This window comes from Plectrocnemia conspersa, unplaced genomic scaffold (genome assembly GCF_051122295.1).
Source record: "Plectrocnemia conspersa isolate PC_06_02 unplaced genomic scaffold, ASM5112229v1 ptg000014l, whole genome shotgun sequence".
Classification (NCBI taxonomy): Eukaryota; Metazoa; Arthropoda; class Insecta; order Trichoptera; family Polycentropodidae; genus Plectrocnemia; species Plectrocnemia conspersa.
This window is the reverse complement of record NW_028277178.1, coordinates 19,748,512-19,775,082: the sequence shown is the minus strand read 5'-3', so window position 1 is coordinate 19,775,082 and position 26,571 is coordinate 19,748,512. Positions and strand designations below refer to the sequence as shown.

Here is a 26,571-nt window from a genome sequence, read left to right as displayed (position 1 = left end):
CGCAGGACAATTTGACTAGTCATCAATCAATGTTATCGCCATTGAAAACGTACTCTTCGTCATTTTCTTGACGAACATAGAGAAAACAGGATTCTTTCAGGAGAATTCATTATAAATAAATTTTATTCTGCCATAATTTTCCGCCCCTAAGCATTGCCTAACTTGCATATATGTATGGTGAATAGCAATCATTAGTCGAGCATTGATTTAGAAGCGCTGCTTCGGCAAGATTTCCGTGACCGTTGTAAGAAAGTTGTACTAATGGCACCGTCGTTATTGTTATATCATGGAAACGTCCGAAGGGTAGCTCGGACTTTCTGAAAGGGGGTGGTGGGTCATTAACGTCGCCGCCGAGGGTAGTGCGTATTGGACACGTCGAGAGTTGTGACGCATGCACATACATAGAGTAAATAATATATAATCCGATCGGAGCCGGGCGACATCAACCCCCTCGCTCGCATAATACATAACACAATATCCCCAAACATAAATGCTTTCTGCGCCACTAATAAAGCCAAAAGTGAAAGTATGTAAGTACAATTTTTTCAAACGAAATTTGATTATTTATCAACCTTGGGTGCTGGCGTTGTCGTGCCAAATTTACTATTTTTAAGAATAAAAAAAAATCAATTACGACTCTGTACGTACATAATTATAATGACAGTCATTTCCTGATCTCGATATCGTATAATAATGACGAGAAATTTCCTACAATCGGAGGTACAAACGTCGAACTAATGACTGGTGTAAAATTATATTGTGTACCTAAATTATACTAAGAGATATATTCTAAGCTTAAACTTCAATTGCGTTATTCGTCGCATATATTTTTTTTTACGAATCCAAATAAACATATATGTATATATGCAATAAGTATTGTAGTCGTTATGAAAAAATGCTTCTTGAGATATTTCATTAACATAATAGTTCACTTTTATGCGATACTACAAAACATATTATTTTAACAATAGCAAAAGAAAATTGAAATAACAACCAGTGGCGTTATGAAAACAACCAAACTTATTTCGTGAAATCACGTGACTAATCTTATTTTTTAAAGGTATGATCAAAAAACATATTATTGTTTTGATTAGAAACCATAAAAAAGACATGCCTGATATTTTAATAATTCCAATTCCCACACAAACAATATAAATAATATGTATAAATTTGCAAATCTGTAAATAACTCACGAAATTAGCCGCGATCAATAAATGTTTTATTAATAATTTATATTGATGGCCTTTTTTTTACTTCATAACTGTTAAATACATATACAGAAAAGAGCAAACATTCTCGTACTTTATGTCGAGAAATTTGCTGATTAATCGAGAATTTTTAAAGCCTAGTATTATGTTAAAAATTTAATTTTACAACTGCTGCATTTTTTATGCCTTTGCATAAAAAAGGGCGTGTCCGTGCCAGATGGTATAAAAGTATTTGAATGACAAAAAATTGTCAAAAAAAAATACTCTAATCGGTTTTAATGCCAAGCGAAATTAGGCGGTGTATGAATACCAAGCATTTTTTTGGCAAATATATATGATTTTATAAATGTATTAAAAAAAAACATTCCTGAAAATTTTCATATTTTTGTATGAACCATTATTTATTGTAGGAACAAAATTAAATCCAGTTAATACAAGTAAATACACAAGATGTATTGAAAAAAAATATTTCATAATTTTTGTATAAAAAAATACAAAACTAGAAACGGACACCCGCGTCCTAGCGGCATTCATGTCGTCGTTCATAAGCGTCTTTACGGCTATGAAATCGCTCCGCGTGATATTCGGAAGATTGCAAAAATGTATGGGAGCTTTCCACAGATTTATACCATAAAATTTTCCTGTCGGCGAACTTAAATCTCGTTTTTTAGTAATTGAAATGTGTTTTTCATCTTTATATTACCGAAATATGAAAAATGTAAAGTTGCAACAGCTGTTACTGACAATTTTCTCTACGATTGGGAACCACAAATTCCTTCGTAATCAATCGAAACAGATCGATCCGTTATGGTCCTTCAATTATTCGCGTTCATTATAACAAATCATCATCCTAATGAAGTTTGTTCTATTTAACGATCATCCGATTATCTATTCATAATCACAAACTAAATATTACAAATATATTTTATTTATCAAAATTTCTTGAGAAAATCGTGATGTGAAAATATGAATTCTCATTTTTCGAGAAATTACCAATTTTCTTTACTCTTTTTTATAATGACGCGCTATTTTCATTGCAAATAATTGTGGAAGCAAAATTGCATTGTTAAATAATATTCACCCAAACATAAAAATTATTAATTTCATATTCATAGCTGATCTACATTTATTTTGATCATTTATAATACGCCAATACAACCTGCATAGAAAAAATAAAAATTTAATAATAGCACAATATCTAGTTTTATACAATACAACAATATGATTCTCGCGCGTCTCGTTAGATTTTTTTATGATATATAGAACATGTATAAAAATATACTATTTTATATGCTACCTACGATATTAATATTTAATACGCATATTAATTATTTACCTATGATATGGTACTTTTCCAACTAATATATTTTCTTTTCTATTTTCGAGCTAATTACGAAATTATATGACCAACTGGAATATTGGCCGCAAACAACAAATGGAAGACATAATTATGTATTGAACAAATCGTATTGTGTTTACATAGACAATTATATATATTAGATATGATTATGCCAATTAGTCACGTGCCAGTAATTGATAATCTTCCTCTTTTTATAGTACTGCAGATTTCCGATAATAGAACATGAGAGAGTGTAGTCATCTTTATTTATTTTAGAAATAATCATAAGCATGATTAAAGTCCATTAATGTGAGTCACAATTAAAAGTTTATCATTCATCATTAAATTGGATAGTTGACAAACAATTAAATTCACATAAGATAGTAATGTTTTCTTCATTACACTAAAATACTGTCTACATATTAAAGTATCATGCGCTATCTACGTAATGATATAGCAGCGATCATATGCAATACATGCATATGAATCCACCCTATAAATTAAAACAAAAATGGATTACACCCCAGTCTAACCACCCAATACCATCAGAATCCGGCATGTCTCATTTAATTTTCCACCCCAGAGAAAAAATATGAAATTACACACTGCGTCGACGACATGCCATTATGGCGTTTCGATATCAGCAAATGTGCCACACTAGTATGTATTCTCTTGCGAGGGGTCGAACTGGGGATTGATCGCGGAAATGCATATCGAAACGTCATATTCGCTACGACGCAAACTCGATTAAGTATATACTGTTACATGACGTACAAATATAATACATATATTCGCCGACCGCAGAATCGAAAAAAAAAATTCGAATGCGGTTTCGAGTATAAAAAACCCGGGTTTCGCATTGCTCGAAGGTCACAATTTGCGTTTCATTAGTATCGAATTATATATTTTTTTCATGCGATTCTTTCAGGAAGGCAGTCGGCGGATAGCGTCGATGGTTTCACGCGGTTAAACTTTTTAACGAGTCGCCTCACGTGGAGTTAATCGCCGCGAGACATGCGAGACGGTGTCAGCTGCATTGCTTAATCTGAAGGGTTTTTAAAGTTGTGCAACTTTGTTTGTTGGAGAGGATTATATCATGTGATCGTAAAAGCATCGGTTGATTACAGCGAATACACATTTGGGCGTGAGTGTGTTTATAACAACGTTCGCGCGATAAGGTTGTAATGATGGCAATTCAACCATATAAAGCCCATAATAAAACAATATAGCAGACGGTCAAATAGATAATGTAATGGTTATCAATGCACAAATTACATGCATTAAAACAATACGATAATACTTTTACAACGAAAGCGTGTTAGTACCATATTCAATTATTGTACAATGTATTCGTTTATGATATTGTATTGTGCACAAAATCTAGATTATGAGAGAGTCGATAATTATTTTCGATGAGAAGACCAATTCTGACCGGCGAGATTGTATCTATCTAATAATAAGTAATAACGATGATGAATCGGAAATAAGTGGCATAAAAATAATAACGTAATACGGTAAACATTCGCTAATTTAATATTTATCTAGAAAAAAAAATTGCTGAATATTTTTTTAACATGTAAACCTTAGCAATTATGCCTTTTGTACAGGGCATCGAACTGTCATTTTTTTCGTTCTGGTTCAATTAAAAAAATACATATCGGTTCGATTCTGGTTTTCGTTCCGGAATAAATATCTGTTTTTACGGTTTTCGGTTCAGTTCCGAGTGATTATTTTTTAAATATTTTTATCTGTATCAAAAATTAATTTTATATTATATTTTAAAACATTTTATTTAATATATTGTTTATAAGCAAACTATTTTAATTGATACAATAATTAATTAAAGGTATTATAATTAGAACTATAAGTATATGATAACACTATAATTTATTCAACAAAACATACATTTTTTTTTTTAGATTAAATTAAAACCATCGTGGCCTAACAGGTTACCCCAATGCGCCACGATAATCGAAAAGTAAACAAAGCAAATTCTTACATTCACGGTTGAAGTATACAGGATTATTTCGATTGTCTCGCAAAATAAACTTTAAGCCAGAGAAAGTCCTTTCAACATTAACTAGTGTTGCTGGATATGTATTTTTATTTTCCTCCCGAAATTATAAAAAAAATGTTTTTTGCTATCTAATCCTTGTACATGGTTAAAGTTATTCAATATTAATTCAATGTCCAAATCTATGTCTCTATTGCCAATTCTTTACTGCTTAAAAAATCCTCTAAATCGTCTACATTTTAATCGGACGTTTCTATAGAACTATACTCTATTTACGTTAACACAGTCAGTTCGAGAACTATTCATTTTATCATTATTCATAATTGAGAAAGAGATGGCAAGTTTGGGTTTAAGCCTATTAGTTCTAAAGCACACGATATGGATATACACTCGATATACTTATCATTACTCCGATTGATTAATAAACATAAAAAATATAGTAAAGATTGTAATTTCTATAAATTTGTTCAAAATATGAACAGAAAAGACATATTGACGTTCCTGATTCTAAACCAGAAATTTTCGGGTTATCCTTCAAAGAAAATCTAGAAAAAAGTCTCACTCATGTGATGTATAGAATTTTTCAGTGAAGTTATATATTCACTGAAAAATTATAATATTTTTTAATTCACATGATTGTCTTATGTTGAGGGAGTTCCAAATACATTTTCACAAGTATCACAATCCACTAGCAAAAATATAATTTAACTACTAAAATTATATGCTACCCTAAAATGTCTATAAAACAGTTGCGAAACTTCCATTTGATGTTCAAACCCAAACCTAACCTAACCAAACCCAACATGACCTAATGAAAGTTCTAAAACTAATTATAGTTTCATAACTTTCATCTCATCTCTCAGAGGAAAATAAGTGGAAGAAGAAGTACAAACGTTGCGTCTCGCATATTTCGTTTGCACGATATTACACTATGTTTTAAAAATACGATAGCTATCCTTATAGACAATACAACTAACTTTTGATATGAGAGTATTGGTCAAAGTGTTTTGAAATCGAATTTTGGTCAATAGGAGGGCGCAAAAACAATTATCACTTCTCAGAAGTCAAAAATTCACGTCAAAAGCAATAAAATCGTGTTGGCGCCGTCACAGTGGGAACGCTAGTATGTAATAATATTAATTATTTTAGTCATCGACCACGCCCGCACAGGCGTTTATCGATCGCTTGGATTTATTAACTCAGTTGTGAGGTGATAGAGACAGGCGACTAGGCAGTGCCTATCACTACACATATGACAAGCCTCAATCAAATCAAATTTTGAACATTATTTTATTTGATGTTAAACTATTTAAAATATATTAGAGAATAAAGCTTTACTGGACAACAAGACCTGTACTATCAAGTTATTACTTCAGTGTCCCAGAGATATGATTCTCTCTATTGGAACCATGTCTTCAAAATATTTGCCTCTACTGTTCTAGCATTGCCTTCATCGGCGATTTAGAGCACGTTTGGTGCGATTGCGATCGGACAAAGTGGATCCGATAGGCAGAGGACATTCCTGAGAGCTACGATCCGAAGAACGGGAAGCGTCTCCAACGAAGCGGTCAGCCCAGAAGACGCAGACTTCCTCGAGATGAATCGCTCCGATTTTTCGCACCGAAACCGTAAAATGCAATCAGCAACAGCAGCAGCAGCAGCCATGCTCTTGATTCCTCACCCGGATCGATGCGCATCGCGGCATCGAAACGCGATCTGCTGCTACCTGTGAGTATATCTGGGCGCGTGTTAAAGTTACGGTTGTTTTTTCCACTTCTGCCGAATCGAAGCATCGAACGGTTTGACAATTTAACGAGCCGCGGCGCTAATTCGTACTTGGTTCACGTACACGTAACAGTCCGACACCATATTCATAATCGGGCGCGCTTTGCGGCGCGCATTAAAATTATCACAGGCGACAATGTCGAATTTACGAGCCAGCGTAAGGACATAAGAAAGGTGTGTTGTGTCATGCGGTAGGTCTGTTGTGAAATTTCGGGTAACTTTCTTTCGACGAGTGTCTCGTTATAGGTGTGTTGAGAAAATTTGGGACGATCCATAATACATGTATTAAAATTTGGTACATAACTAAAACTGGCAACTAATCAACGTTATGAGAACTAGTTCAATGGTACTAAAATCAGTTTTTAAACTCAACTAAACTAATAAAACTACATAATTTCGGGCGAAAATTACGAGAGCATATGAAACAAATCTCCATAAAATATATTTTGCTAAAATGCTATAACAAATTATTTCCGCACAGATAAGTGTATGTAACTAAAACTATAATCATATATCACTTTTTATGGGCAATCAAAAAAAAAAGTTCGTGCGACTAAATGTCTGACACGCAAAGATACACCGTTTAAAATTCGCGTACATTCGCAAAGCGATCGCCCATTAACTTTTGACACAAAAATGTTTTTACAGGCAAATAAAAAGCTAAACGTTTAAGTAGTACAATATCTTAAACTTCTTATAATATATTTTAAAGAGCAACGCAAACCCTATTTTCCGTAGACTTTCAGTTTCAATAACATTCATTAGTATTTATGTTATGAATATAGCTATCTACGTTGCGTATGACGTCATGTAAATCGTCGTTGCCTTCATTTCAAAGCAATTAACTTTAACGAATCGTCATATCGAGCTTTTAAATTCACAACTTTAATACAATGGTACAAGAGCGATTAACCTGACGACCTATATATTGTGTTCGTAACGGCGATCTTTAACAAGCGCAGGGACACAATACACAAAGAATCGATACTTTCAGCGAAAATCGTGAGCCGTTTCAGCCGAATCATAAATAAACGGATTCAGAAACCATAAAAACGCCAACGATGACAGACAAGATTGCCATCAGGGCTGCCGCTGAACATTCGAAGCGCACCGAGAAAATGGCAATAAATCATAATCTTTATCGGTCATCTGGCGAGCGACAGAGTCCACACTGCGATCGTGCAGAGTTTTTTTACCTTTCGTTTTACATGATAGAAATGTGCGATCGGTGCCATTCGATGGCATCCCTGAGAATATCGTGACGTGATACAATAAGATCATCCGACGAATTGAAATGACAAGGAAGAAGCGAAAAGCCGAGCGACTGGCACGGGAGGACACGTCGTTCTAATGACCAAAATTCACAATACTGCATAAATCATGTTACGTTACGTCAAGTATTATAATAATCGTAGGGGGTGCGAGTGACAACTTTCTAAGAAAGAGTCGATTTAATTACGGCAAGTTCATGTGTGTTGACCCCGAGAGATACACATATATGATACATTCTATGTACTCAAGGAGCACGGAACAAAGAAGATCTTATCCGACGAATCAACGTCGCTTAAGAAACAAACTTGGCTGATTACGACCCACGCGCGTGCGCGCAGCGAGAATTGCTATTCACCGAGCAGACGAACAGATTGCCATCTCCGTAACCAGATAACTAACTAGCTGTCGAGGGTTATAAACCACTAAACCAAGCAGCGCTTCATTGTAAATACGTAGGAATCTTTCACCCTTGACGCATAGAATTGATCAATGTCGTCTGATCCGGAAAATTTAATAAGTTCCTTACTCAAAAATAAAATAAAACATAATACAATCGATATAACAACCAGTGGATTAATGAATATAAAATCAAACCATATAAAACAAACGTCGAATATTTGATAATTGGTTTAAATATGTTAAAATTTAAAAGTATGATAAAGAAACCATACAAAAGTGATTCTAAGCATGTAAATAAATTTAATTAAATGACAATTATTATAGCAAACTATATACTATGCTTGTTCATATACGAAAACATTTTATTTAAATAATAAGTTTCATGAATCATTTATGATTCACAATGGTTTTGAATTTTAATTCCTGCGACGATTGCGTAGACCCCTAATGGACCACATTTACGGTCGATAACCTTTCATTGTAATTTTCCTCCATATTTTCCTTATTATTAAAAAAAATTCACGTTTTCCTTATAATTAAAGGCCATTCTGAAACATTGCCAAAAAATCAAAAGAAAACCAAGAATACAGTAGTATAATATTTAATATTGGGAGCGACTAATATATAAGCATTAACTTATCTTAAAAAACGATTAAAATATATTTATACAATACAAATTAGGATCGACTTAGAAATGTATGTGTGGAATTATAAAACACTAAAATAATTTAAACACTAAAACTAAACACTAAAAAATGCCATAAATAAAATTGAATGGTTAAACTTAGTTTTTAACTGAGCCAAAATTACATTACAATACAATGCTGGTTATGAAGAAAGATAAACGTGAACTGTACCACTTCACGACTGAAAAGTGAAATATCGCCATTCGAACTTGAGGCATTAGTCAAAGTGAAAAAATCTAGTTTACACAATGCGATGCACGAACGAAGCTCATAAGAGCAAAAAATAGGCCAATTTCGTAGCGACGGAGACAAATCGATCGTGCGGCTACCGGTTGGTAAAATACTGAATAAAACTTTGCGGTTTTTCTATGTGGCGTGATCACCAGACAGACGGCACACGCTCATCATCAGATCGATTGATCCTACTACTTTTTTTAGCCGAGACCGCAACACATGCAAATTTGCGACATTTTTTTCCATTTCTTTCGGTTAGCTTCTTCTTCTCTGGCAGTTCGTTCAACCCTGTCCGAATGGAAAACGTAGTTACCGGACGTTCGCGGCTATTACGTCGCCCGTCGCGAAAGCGAAAAATTCTTGGAATATATCGGAGAAAAAATCGGTCGAACGGGAAGCGGAAGGTGTTTTCAAACCTCGATATACGCGCAAAGTGCATTAAGAAAAAATCTAGACTTAAAACTATTTTGTTCTAAACATGCAGACTAATGATTGAGTAACTATTTATTAAGGCTAAATATCAATACTGAAGGGATTTTACGAACTTTTTCTCTATAAATAAAATTCGTAAACATTATAATAATTTCATAATAATATATTAAGGCAACGTATTTTATATTATTGTACATTACTAAGCTATATGTAAAAATATTAATAATATCGTGAACAGTTTGAGCACAAACTCCATATTCCATGACAAACGCACTGTTTTGAAATACTTCGAAAAATGTAAATTTTTATTTTGTAATAAGTGAAATTGTCTTGCGTTTATTGAACTATTTAGCATAGTATAAATATGTATTAACTAATATTTTAATTTTACACTAAATGTGTAAAGAAAAAAATATTTCGTTTTAATATAAGTTTTTACACTTTACTCTGCTGCGATGTACACCGAGTGTACATGTCTCTTATTATGTTAATATTTTTTTAAATAGGTTGAATAAAATGTTTATTTTTAAGTATTCTCCGCAGTACACTTACTAGACATAATAAATTAAATATTAGCAATACATAAGTAATCTATGAAAGTAGCAAAACAAATATGTCAATTAATCAATACAGTCAAACAAGCTTAGTGTTGATGGCGTATAGGTTTTAAACTTTATTTTTCAATTTTATATTTATTAATAAAAAAAATGTTACATTTAATTTCTGCATTTCAGTCAAATGCTCGTTTTCAATACTGTAACAAATGTTTATTTTGTATTAATTTAAGTACACTGAGTATACATCATCGGAGCATGCGTAATTTTTTGCTCCGTAAAAAAAAGGTTAAAAAATTATAGAATTTGGTTTTTAGCGTATAATAGTTATACATTTTTTTAATACTCTACTATCGATTAGCAAAATATAGAACAAAATAAATATAGTTTATGATTAAAAAGCACAATATTTTCCATGTTATTTATAGAAAAATGTTTTTGAACTAAATACATATAAAATTCATAATAATGTATTGAAAAATATGCGTGATCCAATTTTGCCATTAACTTTTTGATTTTTCTATTTGAGACCGTTTTTGTGTGACTTTTATTTTCCTTGTTAAAACACAAGTCTTCTGTTTCTTAACTCTTTAACCGCAGCTGATATTTTTGCGCGTATTTGTGCTATAAGCTATTTAAATATTATTTCAATAAATTATAGTGTTTTTCAACCTTAAATTATACAATTAAAAAAACATATTACAAGACCCAAAGGTTCATGACAGCGCTTTTCCTTGATGACTTTTATAGGTGTCATCCGCGGTCAAAGTTGTTCATTGCTAGTAAATAAATACAACTTTACAGTTGAAATATTGAAAGTTAAAAAAATAGCTAAACCTAACCTACATATTTTCGTACTAACACATTACGGTCCGTTCACGCGTTTTCGCGTGATAGTGAAACTTAAAAAAATAATGTAACGTAAGCTTGTAAGCATATCGTTGGAACATAATAAAAAATTAAAATTTTATCTAGAGACGGCAATTAAAAAATCCTTGTGTTAAAACAGCAATATATACATTAAAAAATTCATGAAAATAACGGATAATAATGTATTAATTTAACTATATTAATTTATGAATTATTTGAACATTTTTTTTTTTCATATACATACATATTCTGTTTTTAAGATATTCGAGCAGGATTAGATTTATCTCTTTTGCTATAAATAATATATGTCTTCCATTAAGTAACACATATAGAAAACATTTCATATTCTAATATAAAAATAATCATAAGAAAAACTTGATAAACCATATAGTGTTAAACTGCAATATTTGAACATATCATAATAGCAAGCATTAAAAACCATATTGCTATTTGATCCAACACAAGTATGAGAAAATAAAATAATAGTACAAATTATGCTGAAAATGTGCATTAGACCAACAGAATTACAATGGTAAGTTAACAGTTTTTCACGTCGCTAACTTTGGCTTGCTTCAAATAAACTTTTCCGAAGGGATACGGCTTTTGCGGCGAAAGTTCGCATTCTGTTAATTTCCGCACATTGAATGTGTATTTTGCTCAGCCCAACAATAAAATTGTAGGCTTTTACTACCCCAGGAAATGTCTAACTGTAGCTTGATTGATGGAAACTGCTAATACCGAACTGTATTTCATTTTCTTTTATTGACGTTTGAGGGTTGAAACTACTCATCTAAATCTAAAATTAACCACTATTTCCTAATTCACATAAAAAAATTTGTACAAGGCGATTCATTATGCAGTACTTTTCATTGAAAATGTCGATATTTTGGAATCGTCCCAAAAACAACCCGCCTAGGATCCGACGGGTGTACCAAGGCGCAGGTCAAGCAACGGAGTGTGTCGAATAATTCTCGCGGATCCGACGTCCACATTCTCGGGGCGGCATACCGCAGATACGCATTTATTTATTTCACTTTATACATAAAGCGTATAAAAGTCGCCGCCGCCGACGTTTCCTGAAAACGCGCGTAACCGGACGGATCGAACGGGTCAATGGTAAGTAGTAACAACAGTCGATCCTATTAACTGTTCACCCGCCGCCGTCGATACTTGGCGATAAATTAACGCACGTCGAGACCCAGAGAGAAAGAGACCTACCCGCGTATTTCCAACCAGTAATTATTTCCTGTTCTACTGAGATTTATCTCCGATATGGGCTAATGCGCGACGTGCGATAACGCGATGCGACACGAAAACGGTGACAGCATCGATCGCGACAATCACAACTTACTAGGAATGGTCGGTCGGTTATGGTTATCTAACGCCGCCGATGAAAATCATTTTACCGGCTGTTTTATGCAGTAATGTGGCACCGATTTGGTTAGATTTAACCCTGACATTAAGAATGCATGGAAAACAAAAAAGATCGTGTATCGGGTAAAATCTACGATTAAGACGCGAGGGATACATTCTACACAAAATACATACAAGGGGTGTGTAATTTTAGAACAAGCTAAACATACAATTAAGCTTATTTTAAGAATTAAACATTCGACCCTGCAAGGGGCCAAAGTACATTTTGATAGGATTCGAGCTATATATAGTCAATTTTCGTGTAGCAGCGTTGTTAAAACCTGTGTTAAAAGTCTAATACTGTGCTTAAATAAAGCTAAGAGCAATGGTTTTCAAACATATTAGGGAAAGAAACCATTTGGAAGAGACTCGCTGATTTTAGATGAATTGGTAAAATTTTAACCAAATAAAAATCATGATCTATCTCCCCGCGCAATTATTTTAATGCAAGGAAACGTCGAACTTTCTATGTCTTGATCTTGAAATAAATTTTAGAGCTTCATATCTTAGTTCACCGCGATTTTTTAAATAGAAAGGCTGCATTTTTGACTGTGAATAAATACAGTCATCATTAACTATCGTTTACGCTATCATTTAAATATTTAGTTAAATTTAGATCTCTTAATCTAAAACAGATATTCTTGGATTATCCCTAAAAAAACAGCCTTAAATCTATATTTTTTTTTAAATATGTCATTTCAGTGAAATCATATCAGCATACATTTTCACTAGTAAATACATATTTTTACCAGTGAAAATGTAATTTATCTGGCAGGTGCTAGTAAAATTGCATTATTTAAAAATGTTCATGTCGGTAGTTTTACTAGTGACGGCAAATACATTTTCACCGGTAGATGTATATTTCTATTAGCGAAAATATAATTTAACTGATAGGCGCTAGTGAAATTATATGCTGCTCTAAAATGTCTATGAAACTCAATTTGACAGTTGCGAAAAGTACATTTGCTGTTCAAACCAAAACCTAACATAATGAAAGTTCTAAAGCTAATTATAGTTCAAAATAGAAACTAACGGGACTCAAGTTGAAGAAAAAGTACAGACAGACGTCGCGTCTCGCATATAGCTCAATAGTCAAATATAATTTTAATTAAATTTAAAGACACGAAGCGTATAAAAAATGAAACAAATTTAATATGAGAGATTATTCACTTTTTTTTTACTTCTGAAAAGTGAAAAATTGTTTTTTGCGCTCACCTATTGGTGTCAAAATTCGGTTTAAATATGCTTTATTGAATTCTCACTTATAGTACGTCGTAATATAAAAAAAGTATTAATATGAACGTTAGATAACCGAGCGTTTTCATTGCGACGGCATGATTTTATTGCTTTTGACGTAATTTTTGTTTAAAATTCGGATTAGATATGGTTCACTCAATTCTCACTTATAGTAAGTCGTATTATTATTTCATACAAAAATTTATAAACTCGTAAATGTAATCATATTCGCTCTAAAAGTTGTATTTTAATCAATGATTATTGAGGTTAATTTTTCTCCAAATTTAGTATACTATTAAATCAAAGTTAATTTGACCGCGTAGCACGAAATATTTAGTATGTTAAATCGTTCATTTAGCAGCACATATAATTTTATTAAACAAGGCGTTGCATAAAAAAATAATATTATATTGTTCATTTACTAAATTTTATTAATAAAAATAGCAATATATTTCATTATTTAATAACAAAAGCTTCGTAATGTATGTGTTTTATATGATGAAAAATTAAATTGACGTTATAATGAACATAGATACTTTGTCTATTGATTGAACCAATACTTTATAAAACGGTAATCTTAGATTTACCCTAATTTTGCTAAATTTATCACACAACGATCGCCTATTTTTTTCTAAAATGTGACCGCAACTTAAAAAAACAATGCGTAATAATACGAACAAACACGCACAATTTTCCTTCTAGGAGCGGATAATGCGGTCGCCTAATAGATAACAAGCATAATTCAATATCGACTCAAATTTTCTTTAAACAAATAAATGTCGAAAAACAAATAAAAAACGCCCAGCTTATCTAAGACATACGGCCTAAGTCGCTTTGTGCAACACTGACGTTGGAATTATCTGAAGAATTCCTTTCCAGAGATATCGACAATGGTTTTTTGTCGTACATACTCAACGCGACTATTGACAGTCTAGGAATTTCGGCGATAACATCTCGCGATTGTCGTGTCATAATGCAGATATTTTTCATCGCCGATCACATCACGTACCTGTTCTTCCCGCATCCAACTTTGTGGAGCTCAACATGCTTGAAGGCTGCGTAGGTGGCCATGATGAGATCGATAAGTTTCGTACAAAGAGGCTGTGCTGCTTGCTCTGGCTCTGAGTTTTCTCACCCTCCGAAATTTACGGACGGATAAAAGGTCGAACGTCGATCAGTTGAGTCACTCGCGTATTTTAGACTTACGAATTATATTCTCTATAATTCGAAGAGCGAAAGACGGAACGTTTGCTGTCGAGGAAGACCGGAGAAGAACGCGACCAACTACTGCGAGAACAAACAGCTGACTGAATGTCGGAGTGACGGCGCGCCGGATAAGTACTTCGGAAAGAGCTGCGCAGGAACGGCCGGCGAGTGGGGGGACATAGCCCCCATGGGGGAGAATGGCCTCGCGACGGGGCTGAAGCGTGACCGGCAGTCAGCTGAAAGGGAAGATCAGCTGAAGCCGGCCGGGGTGGCTGAACCGAATCAACAGTTTCGATATATCGAAATAAATTGGCCGCTTATATCGGAATAATTTTAATCGAAACTACTGCCTATTTATGACTTGCTACTATATAATTCAACTAAATAAAAGTCTCTTTCAAATAGATTACCTTCAGAATATAGAGTATATTTATCAAGTAGATGGAAAAATCGATTTTTTTTTTAATAATACGATTTTCAATGATTGCAAATCAAATGAAGAACATCTAAACCGAATTTTGACCAATAGAAGAGCGCAAAAAACAATTATCCCTTCTCAGAAGTCAAAAATCCACGTCAAAAGCAATAAAATCGTGCCGTCGCCGTCACAGTGGGAACGCTCGTTACCGAGCGTTCCCACTGCGACGACACCGACACGATTTTATTGCTTTTGACGTGAATTTTTGACTTCTGAGAAGTGATAATTGTTTTTTGTGCCCTCCTATTGACCAAAATTCAGTTTGAGTACACTTTGACAAATTTTGTTAATTTTTTATGCGCTTTGTGGCATAGGAAAAGCTGCTTTAAATTTAATTTAAATGATATTTAAATATAATTTTCTCTAGTAAAATGCTCGACAAGTAAGATTCGGCACCTTTTTTATTAAAAAAAAGCTCTGCAAACTCGCAATAATATATAAATATAAAACTTCAAAATTTTATTAAATTCTATATATCACTATTTCTATTGATTTGTCTTCTAAATTGAAGTTAAAATATAAAATAATTTTATATGTGTACAATGGATTGACGAATCCGAGTCAAATCTTATTTATTATCCTGTTTCAAAGGAACAATTTTTTGAGCTAAAAATATCAGCCACTCGCCACAAAAAATCTTGAAATTAGTTAATTATTTATTTGTGTAATTTCATGTAACACAAACTTAAGAAAACATCTAAAATATAATACATATGTATGTAGATAAATAAATATAATCACTTATATTGCCAAAATATATTTTCAACTGCTCTTATTTCTTAAAAAAATAATTGACTAAACACATTGTTGTCGGGACACGGATTTTTCCGTTTTTGCGGAACTGCTGCTGGATTGCGGGACCCGTAAAAATCCGTTTTTTGTAGTCTGTTGCTAGAAGTCGGCTCACGTGTTTATCCGTGTAATTTGAACTGCATTTTTTTTGTTGTCAGCAGCTAGATATCACTGCTTTGATATTTAATAAAGACATTATTTTATTCGTCGTCGCATTTATTACAGTTCCACCAAATGTATTGTACTAATTTTGATATTGAATTTTTATACCGTACAAAAAGTTAAATAACGAACTATAAAATATTCCTGTTATCCCAAATATTTTCTATTATGTTCAATTCTATTCAAGATGCTTCGAGGAATTACTTTCTACCAGATGTAAAAGAAGGGATGGTCGGGAGTGAGAAAACAAAACAAATTCCAATGAAACTTGACCTGGGGTAGATAACAAGCAACGGTCATTGCGACATCTGTGACTTGTTATAAAAAAAATACATCATTACAGTTACGCGTAAATGTTCGGTCTTTCGGCTGTCTAAAAAATAGCTTTACACCCCGAAATGTTTTCACCCGATAAAAATAAATCTGACGATGAATTTTGTGTGGATAATTTATCTGATTATTGATGATTGGAACAAAAGTGTGGCTATGTACCTTTTGACATACCTCTACACAGAGGTACGTGTTTTTAGAGATATCATACGTTGAAAAACTATTCATAAAAACAAATTGTGACATATTTTATTTTTATTTAGTGTTTAATTCGATTTTTTATTACATACATTTTTCTAGTACTTTTATGTGCAAAATAAACGCTAGTTATCAGTGAATATAAAAATGTCAGCCTCCATGTTTCTTCTTTATTTGATAGTACTGTTTATGGTAAGTCTGTGTTTTAAATTTCATAATTTTATATTGTATAGTATAAAAGTTATGGCGAGTTTCCGAAAAAAAAACGCGGAAATTCTTCGTTTCCGATAAATTCCGCGGCTGCTAAAAAATGGCCCGCGCCAGGCTTAAGAAAATGCGCGAAATCACCCGACAACAATGTGTTCATATTTTAAGATCACGCAGTGAGAATATTTTTGTAATGTAGTGTATTCGCGTTCGATGCCCACCCCTGACATACAGGAAGAAACAAATTAAAAACTCGAATCATGCATAAACTTATCATACTTTTTTTTAATGAGATAGTAAAATATGACTAATACATAGATAATGACCTGAATCTTATCACTTTTACAAAACAATAAATGCTGACCTTGTATATAATATACTGAACAAAGTAGGCATTTCAAAGTTTCATTTCACATATGATGAATCACATCACAATTTACATTATTCATCCTCATATCATACATACATATAAATAAACTCGATTATTTCTATAATTTGATTTTCGAAACGAACAATTAAATTTACATACATACATATTTCTGCCTACGCTCAATTTCAGACACACCATACGGAGTTCACAGCGTAAATAACACACATGGATATTCATTTTCGGCGACGATCCATGCGTGAAGATGTGTTTTTTATTATTATTATTCAGCGTTAATTAACACCAAACTTTTATCTCAAATCCATAAACTACGGGTCTATTCCACCCGAAAATCCATCAACGCCGACCCGCAGCTGAGAGCGATCGCTATCTGGCCGACCTAGTGATCCACCATAAAAATACCACGCATCGAACGCAACAATATCGACATTCTGAATCTGAACGAGATGCAATTAAAGGGGCATATATCTCAGAAGAAGACGAAGAAAAGAAAGCGGGCCACCGAGTGATTTAGCGGCGTACGAATTTTTGGTGAAAAGAAAACTCGAGTACGTATGTAAAGATAGCAGCACTTTTACGCGATAAATTCGCCGGGCGAAGAAAGCAGAACGAATTCGAAATTAAACCAAAAACAAACACCGCCTACAATAATTGAATCCTTCGACTAGATAGGCGCCAAGGCGTCCTGTAATTATACACTTTACTAGAACGACGTCGTTATCGAATTAGGGACCCACTGCAAAAAATTAAGGACTCGTAAATTTAGAAACGAGAGACACTTTAATTGTCGTACAAGCTATTATACATATATACTCAATTTGAGCCTTAAACGTATAGTGTCTTTTGTGTGCTAGACGTATCTAAACGACCCATTGTGCATATAGTGAAAATTCGTATAGCATTATAAACTCGAATACGTATTTATCGAACAATACGCATATTATATTATTAAGTGCGTTGCAATCTCATCTTTGTAGAAAGGTTTCCATAATGTCTACAGAAGCTTCAGACATTTAGACTTAAGAGATTAGATGACCGAGGGGTTTTTATTGTTATTTTCCTAAATCCAGTCACGCAAATGTATAGTTAATCAAACACGCCGAGAGATAAACTGAGCGTTTAATTTATTACGGCAATCGAGAAGAACAATGGCTGGAGGCGCTGGACGTCTTTTTCGAGAGGTACGCCAAAAAAACTAGAGTAATAATATCGTTTTTGACAATTTGCGCCCGTGGCTTTTCCGCCGTTTCTCAGACGTCAAACTTTCTTAATACTGTAATAAAGAACCATTAGATGAACGCATTGGAGAAAGACATATTCTTGAACGAATAAAATGGTTAAAATCGACCACAAATAAAAATTTTGAGAAAAACTACAAATATGTATTACACTAATGTGTTTCCAAGGAGACTCTAGTATTACATTGTTTTTTCAAGTGTTTCATCAAAATCCATAGTAATTTTATTTTCAAGTAAAGATCAAGAAACCGTTCAAACTACAGTCATATAACGTATTGCTCCTGCTCAACAGCAGGGGTGGCCAACCCGCGGCACGCCTTGAACATTTTTTCGGCCCGCGAGATTCTTTACAATGTACGTTTAGTATCATTATTATTATATTATCTATGTTTACGTGTAAGAATAATAATAAACACAATAGTAATAACTCATTATGTTTCAATTTTTCATATGGGGATGTATAATTTTATATGTGGCCCGCGGAGTTGCATTACCAAAGTGGCCCGCAAGATCATTTGGATTGGCCACCCCTGTTTTAAGGATTTATTTTAATTATTTAATGAGTATCCTCTAAAGATTTTTTTTAATTTTAGAAAAATATTTTTTGGAAAATTTTAAACTATATTCAAAATATGTTTAAAATTTTATAATAAAAAATAAGAAAAAAGGCCCTAGAATATTAAAAAAAAATAACTGATAAAACATTTCTTTAAGCAATCAATAAACAATTTATTTCACCTTAACATGTTATGCCTGCACCACACTCTCTGGAAGTTGGCCAAAGTTGGCCGAGGACGGAGAATATAGTGGGTTACTTCGGTAGAGTTCGGTTCTGCCCGCTCTAAAACGTTACCGCGAACGGGAAGTAAAGTGGGGGTAATTGAGTCGAATTGGTCAGCTTCGAGCGCTTCCGAACATCGTCGGCATTATTTTCCGAGTCAAAGGGACCGAAGTCAGAGCTGCTCTTTCGAGCGCGAGCGGTGAGATACTTCCCCTTTCGCTCTTTCGCGTGTTAAGTGACGAGAGTGAGAGAGATAATGATATGGTGTTTCGCAAACTGAGATAAAACGAGTAACTCGGTTCAATTTCAGTATGCGTGTAGGCGTCCTATGGTCAAAACGCATGTCGAGCGCTGCATAGTGGTCACGTGGTCAAGTTATAATACCACATGCTTATCGGGGACTTCAACAGACTCTTACTGACATCTTTGAATATTTTAGAGCACCAAAAGGGACTAATTATATTCTTCTAACAGATATCGTTATTATATTTTTTTTTCATATAAAATTAAATAATTAAAAAATAATTAGTGGTACTTGATTTTGTTAAAAAAATCTTTTCCAATATCCTTATGTATTTTACTAGATCGGTTTACATAAATGTCACACTATAACGAATTCTTATTTAGAATCGATGGCGACAAATTCTAGGATAATCACAGATGTGGTGTTCGTATTCTGAAGTATCATTTTTATGCCATATGGCATTTTGCAAAAGCCGACAAAGATTTTGCGTAAATTGAATATTTACGACCAAAAAATGTTCACTGATATTGTATTGGTGAATGCCCACACAAACTTTTATAATTATCAGTAGCGTAATTTTTATAATATGACAATTTAAAAATTGCGATTATTTGGCACATTTTTCGATCGCGCGTAAATATGCCGAATGTACGTGACAGAAGCCGCCGTCCGGACGGCATATGAAATTTGCGACAGTGTGGTCGCTTACTCGAAGTCGTATGTCTCGGCCGACTTCAGTTGTAACTTCGGTTCGGACAACTTCCAAAGAGTGTAGTGCAAGCATTACTATCAAAATTCCATACACCTCACAAAAGTAATAAAGAAAAACCCATTCTAATTAATAATCTATTATTTTATATATATATTTATAAATATGAAGAAATGCCAATTTTTTAAAGAACATAAGATGTGGTAGATTTTTGAAAGGTAGGTTCAAATTCCTCACGAACCCAAAAAATTATATTGTGTATAAGTTGTCAAAATTAGAAATTATAATTAGGACTAGGGATTCCAATCCCGGGATCCCGGGATCCCGAACGATTTTCAATACCCGATGAGTCCCGGGATTATAAAACATAATCCCGAATTTTTCGGATTGGTTGATTTATCAAGCATAATCGAATTATTATTGACAACATCGTTATATTTCGTGTACAAACTTGCGCGAGTTGCACGTGTCATCTGTGAATCTTTGAGGCTGTGAGTCTGAACGTGCTTTTTCAGCAGCAGGCTGCTTAGGAACCAAAATCAGATCAAGGCTAAATGATAAAACACTTGATGCTTTGATGTTACTTCGTAAGTTTTATTCAAAATAATGTTTTCAATTAATTGTGTCTATGAATGTACATAGGTATGTACATACATTGTCAAAAGTTCATTTTTTTCTTCTCAAATAAATATATAAGACCTTCCCTTTTTTATTTTTATTATATTATTTTCTATTTTAAGTCCGAGACTAAAATTATACGTACTTTATACATTGTACGTTATAAAAAACAGATGTAAAAATATATTGTATTATTCATTTTAAATTGTTTTTATCGATAAAATAACATGAAAATTATCCCGGGACTGGTCCCGGGATCCCGGGATCGACTAATTGCAATACCGAAATCCCGGGATCAAAATTTTGGCCCGGGATTGGAATCCCTAATTAGGACTCATCACATCAGATAAGGTTCTCCTAGCTTTTCCTAATTTTACTTAAAATATAAAGGTGATTAACTAGAATAAGACTATATAGTACACGTATGCTCGACTTTAGATCAATCATAAATAGTCAGTTTCATAAAAAAAATTTAATAATTTAATATACCAATACAATCTTAAATAATTATATTTTATGGATAATAACTAGTAAGACCATAGATGTATCGTTTGCTTAAATAACAGTAGTGGCAACAAGAAAATTAACACATAAAATTGAACTGTACACCTGATTTAACGGCGGTTTTTATTACTTAATCAGCTATTTTTAAACATCTGTGAATAAACGATATTGTTTCAGCTCTATTTTTATTACCATTCAGTAAGAACAAAAACCATCATAAACATAACAGCGTGACCGACTGAGCACACACAAAAACTTTTGCGGCTTTCACAATTATTGTCTTAACGCTTCGGCTTCGAGCCGTGCCACACTTCCGGTCACTGCAAAGAAATCATAAAAAAAACTTATTTATTTAACTCTTAGAAGAAGCGCTAAAAGCTCTATGCATTCGAGCCGATTCGCTCGCTGCGTCTACATCGCACTACATTGCACTAGTTACAGATTTAGATATGCAGATATTAATGCCGTTCGCAACAACACGTGTACGTATCTGCAATGCATGCCGAAAAGCGAAAAATGCAAACGAAGCTGGAAAAGCCATTTCGCCGCGGAACCGTCCATCGCAAAATGGAAAACAGCGAACCGATTTACTTTTACGTTCGCTTCGAAAGTGGTCCGATCGCATCGGAGAGCGCGATTCGCCACATTATTAACGGCAACGAATTACTAGATCATAACAATTATAAATTAACGTGCGTTCGGACCCCGACACGTATGTAGTTAACCAGTTAAGCGCCACCGGAGCGCGAGCTGAATCGCGAAAGCCGCTCTTATCTGTTTAAAAATAAATTTCATCTCACATTGTTTAAAATACAAATTTAATTTAAATCTTTTCAAATCCGAACCTCTTTAAATAATATATTACACTGTCCAAAATCCATTATCCTTTAAACTTACTATGTAACTTGTCACAAAATCAAGTGAAGAGACAGACGGCAAGGGCCTAAGAAGACGTAGAACTTAAGTGACATATTATACGCACAAAATTCATTCTATTTTTCATTCGTATGCATTATACATGCGATTAAATGGATCGTGTATTCATAGCTATTACAACGCTTAATGAACAATTAAGCTGGTGTTGACAGTTTAAAAGCACACTCTTGATGTTGTCAAAGCAAACAAACCACCATAAAGTATGACGTTTGAATGAGAAAAATGAGATAAAACGGCATTGAGTGCATGGAATTAATTGGGTAACAAAAAACATGAAATTCTTAATAATGTACAGTTTAAAATATTATTATCGAAAACTATTTTAAATTACAGAGCGGTTTTAAGACTAATTATTTTCAACGGTCATAAATATTACAATATAAATAGTGATTCAATTTTATGAAATTGTTAATATTATGACCATTTTATTAACATTTACAATTTTATTGATTTATGGGAAAATTAAAAAAATCAGGTTAAAAGTAAATCATAAAAATTAAATATTAAGTTTCTCTCAATTTCACAAAAATATATATACTATTATATGTTATGACTATATAAAATTATTTCAACCATTTTTTACACGTTTTTAACAACTCAATAATTGCTAATAATAATCAATGAAGTAAAATAAGTTTATATATAAAATAATTATACATAAACTTATTTTATGGCAACATAATATTTAGATGCTTTCAACCGAGTTTCATTTCATTTTCAGCTCTCTACTATTTATTTTTAATTGTTATATAGTTCATAATTTGCATCCTATTTCCTTTCGCTATATGCATTATATACATTTATAATATACCATTAGGTACTTTCAAGGTTTTTACTTCCAACGTACCATGCATAATATTTAATCATACAAAAGCATTTCGATTAGTGACTTTGTAAGATTTCTTTCAATAATATATACCTATACAATATGATTAACTACATATCAATGCCAATAGATTAATGTAAAATAATCTCTCAAACAAATTTACTCCATTTTCCATTAAGGTTATGGTGAGTTATATTAAGATAACCTTGATCCTTTTTACATTCTTTACTAATACTAATTAAGAAACTCCTATATTTTTACAATTCTTCTAACTTTACAGAAATCAATACAAACATAATATTAAGACTTTCTTAACTTATTATATTTTTTTTGCAGAGAAAAATACATATAGTATGTATCTAGATTGATTATAAAATAAATTTAAATCGTCAATTATTTTTATTACACGAGAGTAAATCACAAGATTTGAGTTTTCTTGTTTTATTGAAGCTCTCGTTTGATGTTTTCTTATTGTTCTCCTCTAAAGCATCGATACCGTATTGTATAACAGTCGCCATTTTTAAACCGAAAACTATCAGTACGATAGGACAATTGTATATTCAATGATTAATAGCGGAAAGACATGGTTTCAAATCCTATATGAATCTGTGTTTTTCAATTTCTATCGTGCCTGAAGATCGAAATTAGTGATTAATATAATAATTTTTCTAGATTTTCCTAATCTCACGGGTGAATATCGTGATGATTAATTTAAATCAGTATACATATTAGCTATACAAATCTCTAATAATGAGTTAAATCAGTTCATAGAGAAAATCATATATGTATAAAATAAATAATTAAATAAACGAACATTTATATTTTTGCTTAATGACACTTTTTTCGCAAAAAACATTCCAAAACCCCTGACTTTTTCCAATTATAATAACTCTAGCAAGTAGAAAACATGACTTAAAAATATATATATCCTTATTTTATAACCCAAAATAAGTACATATATGAAATTTTATACAAAATACAGTAATTAATAATTAAATTTAAATGCAATGTGTAAAAAAATTAGATCAAACTCTACATAGCTCCAGAAAAAAAAACATTGTTTTAAGAATCAGTTCAAAGTAACATATGTTCGAATAAACTGGTCCACTCAATTAGGTAGAAACTCAGTATAATAATAAAAAAAACATAGAAATGACTAAGTATAATATAAATTTTAATTTTCAGTTATACTGTCATGGGGAGTTTCTTCCATATCGTAAATCAAAGTCAATTCTAAAACGTGCGAGTTAACTCGTCCATGGGGAAATTGGATCACATATTTTTGGGAAGTGTGCTTATTTATTTGGATTAAGCGGTTAATGAATCACGTGTTATTTAATTTGTTCATAATGTTGTATTCACAACAAATTGGATTTTATAGTTAGGCACAATGTATTTTTTATATGAGTCTTAGACAAAAACAGTCACTTAAGTTAGTAAGACTATTCTGATAGTTATAGACATAATCTCTGAGTCACAATTTTCGGCCAAGAGTGGACACAGCAGACCGGAAGCGAATCGGACACGGACGAGCGGAGATGCTAACGAGGCTCGCTGGCTGCGACAGGTGAACCGTCGCTTCCGTGTCATAATTCACGTTCCTGGAACGACACAGTTTGATTCATAGTCACGGCCGGTGATTACCGAAAACAAAAATCGGTCTTATGACTTCGTGAGTCAACGGCAGCATCCTTCGGTTAATTGCCAGCTGAAGAAGTACGGTGCCAGAACAACAGCGCTTTTCCGGCGTTACCAGCCACCGACCAGCGGTCATGGACCATGGATAATGTAACGAATGGTGCACCGTTGCTGCAGCCGAACGATGATCTCGCTCGCCTGAACAACAGGTGTAGACCGTTCGTTTGCCGTATCGTGTCGTGTTGATTTTTTGCGCCATTGTTGTTGTTGTTCTTGCCCACGGTGTTATTATAATACATCATATATACAACAAGTAGGTTATTACCACAGTTCCGACCGGAATGAGTGATGTGCGGCGCTCGACTTTTATTTCCCTTTCGTTTGCAATTACATAACATTGTTCGTTTCGTCTGGTCTAATCGATTCATCTCGTATGTCAGATCTCCGCAGAGAAACAATCAATCACTACCGTTACACACCGATTAATCGATACCAATTTGCACGTGAAAACTTGATCAAAAAAATATTTCGAACCATTTTTTTTATTTACCAAATGGAAACTACACGATGGTTTGTTTAACGTTGGTTTGAGTCGGTGTTGAAGTTGTACTACTTTTGTTATGAATATGATATACTGTGTTTATTAAAATGTAACGCTCACGACTCTGGACCGTTGTGTGCTACATTAATAAAAAAAATATGAAAATTAGTTACAAATGCCAAATCGTTCAATTTTGCTTTATAGTGTAATAAATAATGCAATGTTTAATTAACAATTATGTTTTGAAGGAGAAATCTGAAGGTGCATTTAAATACATATAAATTAATAGAGCCGTGGTAACTACTCTTCGTAGTATTGTATTTAATGAGTCCTCATTATATAATTTTATTTTTCAAGAACCTTAAAAGTTTAATTTTAAATATGGTGTTGATGTATGTGAACTACGTCAAAATTACGTGTTTATATAATTACATTCTATCTGCAAAACTTTATGGTATGACTTATTATGTGAGATTAAGAGAGTCTAGATAAGAATGTCAAAGGCGAAAAGAACGAAAAGATAATCCCTAATAAATAGATTAACCAGATCAAAATAGCTTAAGATCAAGAACCGTGTATACGAATAATGAACGTGGTTCAAAGAAAGGCGAGCAAGAAGAAGAAAGCTTTTTTTAAGTGCAGCCTTCTGAGCACTCTACCACTTGAGATAGTTTTATTGCTAAAATTATAGATTTGATATCGTAAAACTGATTCAAATATCTAAAATAAACACGGAAGCCATCGACAAGATCAGTTTTAATTCAACTGCTTGCAACAATGTCACAGAGCGTCTATCTGAAACTTACTACCTAGTTAAACGCGGAGATTGTTTTTTATGGACCATTAACGTGGTTGGAATTGTCACGAGGAAAGTAACATTCGCATGAACGAATTAACTCGGTCTTACAATATAGGAACATACTTATTGAACAATAGTACGTAGTATCCAGAGAAGTGTAGATATGCATATAAAAATTATAAAACTATCCGAGTGATTAAGGGCAACGATAAATATACGATAAAGCAACGATAAAGTTTTTTTTATGAAACAACATCACACAAGTAACCATTGTTTGGCATTAAGGGCTCTCCTAGTTCTTTGACACGCGATACTCCGTCACTCGGAAATAAACCCGGCGACCGCTGAAAATGACTCGTTAATTTTTCATCTGCGGTCGTTCTGTGAAAACGCATTTAGAACCAGGAAGTCGGCTGGAGCTGCAAGATATTTGTGACTCTGGAGAGACCCTGCTAGATTTGTTCCCGTTGTTGATCGGTTCATCAAACTAAACGCCGGATTTACTGCGGCTATTTCGCTTCTAGAGCCTAACAA

General features: G+C 33.2%; 1 protein-coding gene across 2 annotated transcripts in view; it reads right to left on the bottom strand.

Moving 5' to 3' along the window:
• The window catches only part of Jupiter (microtubule-associated protein Jupiter), a 102,526-nt gene that overhangs the window by 5,033 nt on the left and 70,922 nt on the right, over positions 1-26,571 (bottom strand). Inside the window, exon 1 of one of the 2 annotated variants that reach the window (XM_088204542.1) lies at positions 14,452-14,753. The exons of the other annotated variant lie outside the window; for it this stretch is intronic. Coding sequence (XP_088060668.1) covers positions 14,452-14,513 — 62 coding nt within the window. The 5' untranslated portion in view covers positions 14,514-14,753. Of the gene's footprint in view, positions 1-14,451; positions 14,754-26,571 lie in introns of those variants that run through there. 2 annotated transcript variants of the gene reach the window in all.